This window comes from Dioscorea cayenensis, chromosome 9 (genome assembly GCF_009730915.1).
Source record: "Dioscorea cayenensis subsp. rotundata cultivar TDr96_F1 chromosome 9, TDr96_F1_v2_PseudoChromosome.rev07_lg8_w22 25.fasta, whole genome shotgun sequence".
Taxonomy (NCBI): domain Eukaryota; kingdom Viridiplantae; phylum Streptophyta; class Magnoliopsida; order Dioscoreales; family Dioscoreaceae; genus Dioscorea; species Dioscorea cayenensis.
In genome coordinates, this window is record NC_052479.1 from 2983521 (window position 1) to 2992835 (window position 9315).

General features: G+C 31.2%; 1 protein-coding gene across 1 annotated transcript; it reads right to left on the reverse strand.

Annotated features, from left to right (window-relative positions):
* Window positions 1-713: 713 nt before the first annotated feature.
* LOC120269455 (protein SCARECROW 1) lies at window positions 714-3130 on the reverse strand. Its single transcript, XM_039276788.1, has 2 exons — window positions 1548-3130; window positions 714-1369 (listed from the first exon to the last, which is right to left on the reverse strand). The coding sequence occupies exons 1-2, from the start codon at window positions 2888-2890 to the stop codon at window positions 901-903; spliced, it is 1812 nt and encodes a 603-aa protein (XP_039132722.1). The 5' UTR covers window positions 2891-3130; the 3' UTR covers window positions 714-900.
* Between the last annotated feature and the right edge of the window lie 6185 nt (window positions 3131-9315).

A 9315-nucleotide genomic window follows, 5' to 3' on the forward strand; every position in this document is an offset into this window, starting at 1 on the left:
ATATTTTTTACTAAAAAGGTTTTTATCACTAGAACCAACATCTATGCTTTCAGCACAACAATAATAAGCCTTAACCCACCTGTTAATTTATTTACAAAATTTAATTATTTAAATAAATAATTTTAATAATTAAAATAATAAATTATATATCAAAGTTAATATGCATTTCTGTTTATCATAAAGATAGGGGTTGAATAGGGCTTCCTATTCGTCACCGCACTAATTTAAATTGTGTGGCTCCTAAAAAACCAACGGATAAAAAACATACCTATATATATATTCATATAAAAAAATAATCTTAAAATACAACTTAAATTAATACTATAACCAAATAAAAAAATCAAATCTAGTTCCATCCAAAGATTTCCTCCAAAAACAATTCCCAAGGTACAAAATCCCTTTACCCCCCAAAAACTTCATATTCCCAAAAACCCAAAAAAACACTATCAAATAAAAACCACAATGAATAATAAAAATACCAATACATAAAACACTCAACATTAATCATGTAATAACAAACAAAGAAAAGAAAAAATTAAAATTAAAAGATTAAAATGATGTTTAGAAAAGTCTAATTAACAGCGACGTGACACTTGAAGGAGCCTGCCATGTTTTATGTCCAACCAAGTCATGCACCAAATCCCCACACTCTCTATCAATCCCCCTCACTACCCCCCACCCCCCTCTTCTCATGCCATCACGTGATTCCATTCCCCCCCTCTAATAAAACCCACTACCCCTTCTCCCTTATTAACCCTTTTCCTTCTTTCCCTCCTCCTTTCACCAACCCAAACACATTCCATTCCCATTACCCATTCCAAGGACCACATATACCAACCAAAAATATCACTTCTCTTTTATAATAAAACCCCAAAAATAAACACAAACAAAGAAGCTTAACTAACGATTCATTCCCAGAATCCCAGTATTATTGTTACTGTGACTTATTGGACGCCATGCTGAAGCTGTGAGCAAACAAAGGTCCTTCCAACCAAGCTTCAACGTACCATTCTCTTCAACAAGGGTATACCCTTCACAAGGGAACATACCCAATAAAAGGTTAGCCTGAACAGCCGCGTTCCCAGCTAAAGACACACCACGGAACCCAGATTGGCTCAACTTCTCCCGCCAGTTCCCAAACTTAACTTCACCGGTCCGTGCCGGCCCACCCACTGCCAACACGTTCCTAATCTCCCGGGAAAGTACCTGCTGCTCAACCACATGCCGTTCATGGCTATCTTCACCATAACTCGCTCCTAGTGAGTCAAACAACGCCGAGTAATAGTGGATAGCTTCTACGAACCTCGCCAGGAATGGCCCTGCTTGACTTAGATCTTGTTCCACCATTGTCACTACCTTTGGTGCTAACCTGAATAATAATAATAATAATAATAACAACAACAAAAGGTTATTATATATCTAGTTTGAACATAACAAGCAAACAAAAAAAAAAAAAATTTTGAAGATATATAAAGTACTAATAATTAATCATTAAAAAGTTGTTTTTTTTTTTTAAAAAAAAAGAAGAATCATGAGATTTTTCAAACCTTTGGAGAAGCCAAAGCGTGTTGGTGTCAGAACCGGTGACATCATAAAGAGAATGATGAAGCCAGTGAACGGCGACGGCTTCCCGGCGGCTAACGCCGAGACGGTCAGGGTCTAAGTTGCCGACTTTGTCGGCAACGGCGTGGAACTCGAAGGAGAGGCCGAGACTATCGGCAAAGTCAGAAAGGCATTTCCCCGTGGCTTCGAGGGAGTCGAGAGAAGAGCCGAGACCGGTGAGACGAACACGGGGTGGACCGCCGGGACGTGTAGCGAGGATGTTGAAAAGAGCCGGCCATTGAAGACCTTGCATGATGTCGAGATCGATGATGTGCACACGGTCTTCACGTTCGAAGGCTTCTTGAATGGCTTGGTTGGCGGTGAAATGGGAGAACTTGACGAAAGGGCTGATGCCGTTGAAGAGTTGGAAGGCGGAGGCGAGACGGTGGCGCTGGAATGGAGCGAGAGAAGGTGGTAAAGGAGCGTAGATGCCGAGGCAAGAGCTGACGAGACGAGCGGACATGGCTTCGGAGAAGTAGGCGGCGACGCGTTGAGCGGAAGTACCGAATGGAGTGGCGAGTTCGGAGATTTCAAGAAGAAGACGGTTGGCTTCTTCGAGATTATCAGCGGCGACGGCTTCAGCGCATTGGAGAAGAAGAGTGAGGATGTGAAGGCCTTCTTCGTCGCGTTTGCGTTGACGGAGTTCTTCGCGGTGGTGGTCTTTAGGGGGGAGAGTTGGAGGTTGATCGTCGGAAGGGCGAGGTGGTGGGGGAGGAGGAGGAGGAGCAGGGGAGGAAGAGGAAGGGAGGTCGGAACGAGGACGAAGAGGGGAGGAAAGAGAGAGAAGACGGAGTTCGAGAGCGGAAGCGAGAGATGGGTTGCAAGGATGGACGATGTCACGGACGTTTTGGATGAGTTGAGGGATGGAGACGTCGGCGGCGGCGGAGCTGCCGAGAAGGTCGCGAATGAAGGTGTCGATCCAGATGGTGGAGCTTGGAGGGGAGTCGTCTTGAGAAGGTGGAGGAAGGGATGGGAAAGGAGTGGAAGTGGTTGTAGAGTCTAGGTCGGAAGGGAAGAGAGGGAGGCCGGAAAAGCCACAAACTTGAGGAGGTGGTGGAGGAGGAGGAGGTGGGAGAGGGTCAGGAAGACGAGGACGAGTTGGACGAGGAGTATCATGGAGGTCAAGGTCGGAAGCTGGACGCTTGCGAGCCATTGAAGAAGAAGAAGAAGGAAGAGAATGATGATGGTTGTCAAGAAAGAGAAGGTTGAGAAGAGGGTTGGGAGGAGTATTAGTAGGAGGAGGAGGAGGAGGGAAGGGGAAAGGAGGGGAGTCGGAGAAGAGGGCCATTAGAAAAGACAAGAAAGAAGATGAGAAGAAGAAGAGATGGAGGAGAAGAGATGGTAGTGCATTGGGAGAAGGAGAAGGAGAAGGAGAAGGAGGGATGACAACATTGACAAGAGGAAGAGGATGGACTATGGAGTGACAGTGTGGGAGTGTCTGAATGTCTTGGTGCTGGAAGAGAAGAGATACGCGCGGTTCGCTGTTCGAGATTGGGGAAAGCGAATTGGCTTTTCATATACTAGTTGCATTTTTTATTTATTTTATTTTATTTTATTTTATTATTTTTAAATATTTTTATGATGGGGGAGGAAAATGGAGGGTTATGTTTTGGTTTATTTTTGTTGTTATTGTTGTCGTCGTTGGAGTATATGGGTTTTTACTTTTGGGTGGGTGGTTTTTATACTAGAGGGGATTGGAGTGGGTGAGGTGTATTTATGGTGTATGGTTTATTTATTTATGAGTTTTATTTTTTGTTTAATTGTCATACAGATATTATAATTATATATATATATTTTTAGTTCTTCTAATATTTTTAGATACAATTAAATCTTTATATTTTGTCGAATTAGTTCGTTCGAGTTTACTTTAATATTTTTAGGTACAATTAAGTTCTTATAATTTACACTTATTTATTTATATAGCGAGCTAAAATAACCCAACTCGATTAAATATAAAAACTTATTTATACCTAAAAATATTGCAATGACTATTTTATGCCAGATCGCGAGCTAAAATAACCCAATTTACACTTATTTTATTTTTATAAGATAATTTGAAAACAAAAAAAAAGCTCCACTTATTATATTTCCTTGTTATAAGTTGGTGGAAGATTTTTATGCCACAAATTATATGTTTATATACATAATTTAAAAGTTAATTTTTAAATATGATCTAATTAATCTATTTAGACGTAATGTTCTCTATTATTATCATCTTAAATAGACAAGTTAATAGACAAAATGAAAAAGTTATGTCAAATGATCATATGAATTCTAACTATTTTTCTTATTTTTTTGAAATAGTTAAAGTGGACAATTATTATGGGATGGAGAATGTATCCCTTTGGGAAAAAACATACTATTATTTTTAATGTCTATATTAGTAGTCACAATCAAATTTAGTCCTGAATCAACTGTGTGGTGAGAGGTTATGGGCTTATGAGAAGTTTCATAAATCCTCCCCCACCAGATTATTTTTTGAGGGGTGCCGATCTGGCCCTCTTTTATCTTCATCTCAAAGATATTTTTTAAGAAATTAATCAATTAACTATATTAATAGATGTTGCTTTTATTTTAATATATATATATATATGTTATTTTAGTTTTCAAAAAACAAATTAAACTAAATAATTAATTGTTTTTCTTCCGGTTAACTCAAAATAAGACAAAATACTAAAAGTTTTATAAAAGAATATATCTCTTTTGACAAGTTATATATATATATATATATATATATGTGTGTGTGTGTGTGTGCAAGTCTTGGCTTTTTTTTTTAAATATTGTTTTTTTTTAAATTAATTACTAAAATAGGTATTTTTAGAATTATTTACCAAATTAGGCATTTTTAATTTTTTAATATTAAATTTTAAATTTTTTTAATAGTTGTGGGTTCCACTGATTTTTTAATATTAAAATTTTATTTTTTTTAAAAATCGGCAGGTCCCACTAGTTTTTTAATATTAAAATTTATTTTTTTAAAACTGAGATGGGTCCTACTAGTTTTTTTTAAATTAAAAACAATTTTACACTAAAACCCTTATCATTTCATAAAATGTTTTACAACTAGTTTTATTCCCACTTCTACTTTCACTAATCCTAACAAATAAAAATTATGGGTAATATTCGGTTAAAAATTTAAAAGATAAAAATTATTGTGGTTAAAATTTTTTTATATACATTAAATTAAAAATTATCTCCAATAATACATAAAAAAATTAAAAATTATCTCCAATATTTATGGATCTTTCATACAATATCATTAGCAGATTTTCACAAAAAGAGACTTGGGACGGTTTATATAGGCTCCACCCTAACAAATGGATGGTTATGATCAATTTGATCCAATGGCTCTTATGAATGGGGTGGAGTCTTATTCTGCACCAATAATTCAAATTTTCATCAACCCTCCGATAATACTCTCCACCCTACCCTAATAATTACATCTTTTTACTACGAGATAATTTTTTGGGCCTCACCCTAACAAATGGATGGTTATGATGAATTTGATCCCAATAGCTCTCATGGATCGGGGATGAGGTCCACTCTGCACCAATAATTCATCCCATCAACCCTCGATAATACTCTCCACCTACCCTAATAATTACATCTTTGATTATTCTAATATTAGAGATAATTTTTAATTTTTTTATGTATTATCGGAGATAATTTTTAATTTTTTTATGTATAAAAAAATTTTTAACCACAACAAATTTTTATCTTTTTAAATTTTTTTAACCGAATATTACCCATAATTTTTATCTGTTAGGATTAGTGAAAGTAGAAGTGGGAATAAAACTAGTTGTAAAAATTTATATGAAATGATAAGGGTTTTAGTGTAAAATTGTTTTTAATTTAAAAAAAACTAGTAGGACCCATCTCAGTTTTAAAAAAATAAATTTTAATATTAAAAAACTAGTGGGACCTGCCGATTTTTTAAAAAAAATAAAATTTTAATATTAAAAAACCAGTGGAACCCACAACTATTAAAAAAATTTAAAATTTAATATTAAAAAAATAAAAATGCCTAATTTGGTAAATAATTCTAAAAATACCTATTTTAGTAATTAGTTTAAAAAAAAGCAATATTTAAAAAAAAAAGCCGCAAGTCTTCTAATTTGAACTGATTTATTTAAGCAAGTCAAGATTTTACCATTTTAACTAATATTTTTTTGTAAACAATTATTTGTTTTAAAAGTGGATATAGGTAATATTTTTGAAAATTTAAAATTATTAATTTAATTATGAAAAATATTATTAAATTATTAATAAAACCATGACAAACAAAGATAATATAATTTTTATAATTTAATAAATACATTTCTTCAAATTACTTTTTTTTTCCTAAATCATCTACATCAACTCTAAAATTGGAAAGAAATAAAATAGAAACTCTTTTGTTGTAGAGGTGTTTTCAATATGTAAATTCATATAGTTTAGGAGGTGAAAGAAATAATACTTGAAACTTCATTGGTGATTTAATAGTTTTTATTCTTCTAGAGGTTAGTGATTATATATTAGTAAATATATTGCAATAGTAAGTTGTTCGCATATATCACATCATGCTATTTTTCATATAGATTGTTATTTGTTATATATTCAAACCCATATCTTCAACTTTTTTTTTCTTCCCTTCCAATCTAAATATCTCTTCAACTCTCATAATTGTCATTGCTTGTGGAACCCAATATCTTTATCATTCTCTTCTTTTTATTTTTTTTTTAAAAAAAATAAAAATAAATAAAAGTTTAACTAATTTGTCAAATATGTACACGAATAATTATCAACAAAACACTACCTAACGTAAAATACAAAGATATGTTAGTGCGCGTTGGGAGGTGAAAAGTGGGATCATTGGTATTAATTCTATAAAAATACTATATAATACTGTTTTTTAACTATTTTTGTGAGGCAATATTTATTATCTTTGTCAAAAAATAATAAAGACAACTAAATAATTACCATCTTAAAAACACAGTTAAAATGTGAATAAGACCAAATATAATATCCCACTTAATTAAGTAATTATATATATATATAAGAGATTCAAATAAAAGTAGAGATAGTTTTGGATTTGGATGGAGGAGAAATGTAGATGAGTGGTGTACAAGGGATGTGGTTGCAATTGAATTGGACCAGTCTAAGCTTGTCGGATTCGGGTTACACTAACCACCAACATCAACCCTTCACATCACCCTCTGTCTATTCAATTTATGTTTATTTCTCATTAAGGAAATATCATTATTGCTTATAATATCCGGTTTTAAGGTTCAAATTATTGTTCTTATTAATTTTTGAAATTTTATAGCAATAAATTAAAATAAAATAAAATAAAGGCATTGTTGGTTATCAAGATGGGAGTTTATATATGTTTATTTTTATTAAGAAAATATATATTATTTCATGGATAAATATATCTCTAAAACTATTAACATAATTTTTTTTCTATAAAAAGCAACAACCCTGTATTGACACAATTAAATAAGTTAATATAAATTTTAACTTCATGAATAAAAATAATCATTTTTTTAACTAAAAGTTTCTTTTTTTATTTGCCTTAAAATATCATTTAATGCCAATCTTGCAATAAGAGTGCTGGAATTTCATTTTCCTCGTAACTTAAAAATTAAGAATTTGATGTCATCACTTATCCGCATTTATAAAATATATATATATATATATATCATTCAATTATCATCAATATTTTATTTAAATTTTATTCATCCCTATAATAGGAGAACAAGAGTTCATTTTTTTTCTAAGTGAAAGATCGAAAATTTAACTGTCTTCCTTCCATTAAACACAGTAGTTGAGATTTTATGATTGTTTATATTTATAAAAATAATAATAAAACAAATTTTGTTATAATTAGTGATGAATTATAATTGTAAATTTTTTTTTATAAAGTCAGACAAATCATTTATCTCTCTCACTTGTCAAGTGTAGCTTGTTATTAATCTTCTATGGGGAAGGCCATTGAATATCATTAAAGAATTCATGCACATAATTAAAAGTTTTATATGTTTCAACAAACACACAGCCACAATATGTATACTGTATACATACGTGTGTGTGTGTCTATATATATTATATTTATAATTTTCATGAAAAATAATGAAATAAGATGGTAAAAGTAACAGTTTAATCCAAAATAATTTAAGTGGAGAAGCATACCAAAGGATTCCATTGAGGGTAAGTGAGTGAGAGATAAGCCTGAGAAGAAGGTGACATGAGGAACAAAACAATGTCTTAAAATGAAGAGCCATTAAACTTTTTACCTTATCCGCCACCCCCATCACTTGATACCATATTTCATAATATATATTTATCTCATCCTCTTTATATATTTATATTTATATTTAGCTTTTGAATACCTAATCTCAGTTTTAAAACTCATTTGGTGAACTTCTAATTTTAAATGAAATAAATGTTTATTAAATGTGATGGCGAGAAAAATAGCAAAGATTATGTTGATATCTCCAAGAAAACATGATATTGCATTCATGTTTTCAGAAAAACAAAAAAAAAAAAAAGGGAATTATCTATGTTCTCAAATTTGTTCACCTTTCTCAAATTTGTTCACCTTTTTGAATTTTCGTCTTGATTAATGACCCTGCTAAAAATTTTATAAACACTCAAGGGGCATTTATAGTTTACGGTAATGATATATAACTATCTAATAAGATTACTGTAGTAATGAGATCAGAAATGTTATATGGCCATGAATATTGTGATAATTTATGAAAATCATGTTTAATTGGGAATTCATATTACATAGTAATCAATTTGGTATTGTTCCAGATTTCTCAAAATACCCTTGTATCTGCAATTTTGAGCAAGTTTAAATTTAAAGTAAAATAAAATTTCAGATCAAAACAATTAAATTATTTAACGTCAAAGAATAATTTTTGCACAATTTTTCTAAAATTTATATCTATAATTTTGAACAAATGAAAATTACAGTAAAATATTTTTTTTACATGAAAAAAATTAATTATAATAAAAAATTAAAATTTTGAAGTTTAAGATATTCTCAAAATAATTAAATTTTGTTTATCCACCGAGTAAAGTATGTAGTCATTGAATTTTTTTTTTTTTAAACAAAAGACATATTTATCAAAAAAAAAAATCATATCACCACCCACTTAGTAATCCAACATAACAACCTGATTTAGTCGTAATCAGATTATCAAATTTCATGGTAATATTCCAAGGTTGGTAATCACATATAACCATCAATATTATCACCGTCATTAATTTAAACGTGGTAATCTTTTCAGACTACCACATAACAAGCGGTAATGTGAAAACATTATCGCGAACCAAACAACACCTTAGGTGTTACATTTTTTTGGATTTTTTTTTTTTTAATTGAGTTAAAATTTTTCAAGGAGTAATATAAATTTCACATCATTTCCATCTCTATTTTGTCGCATATATACATGGAATAAAATCTAAATTATATAGAATGAACATGAAATAATAAAAGACATTCATGAATATCTCATCTCAAAGGTGTTCAATTCTACGCTAATGAACTCATATTCTGTTATTTTTATCATCCTAATATAATTAGAACTTCCCTGATGAAAATTTACATTTCATCATATTATTATTTTAAAATACTTTATATATTAAATGGTAATATTATAATGAAGCATCCCACACCTACAAATGCACATAATTATAAAATAACACATCTTCTCTTAACACCAT

What these genes read in the sequence shown, in the direction of transcription:
- LOC120269455 (XM_039276788.1), bottom strand. Translation starts at nt 2,890, where the DNA reads ATGGCCCTCTTCTCCGACTCCCCTCCTTTCCCCTTCCCTCCTCCTCCT. An exon ending in ACGCTTTGGCTTCTCCAAAG is followed by an intron (nt 1,370 to 1,547) that starts GTTTGAAAAATC and finishes ATTATTATTCAG; the next exon opens with GTTAGCACCAAAGGTAGTGA.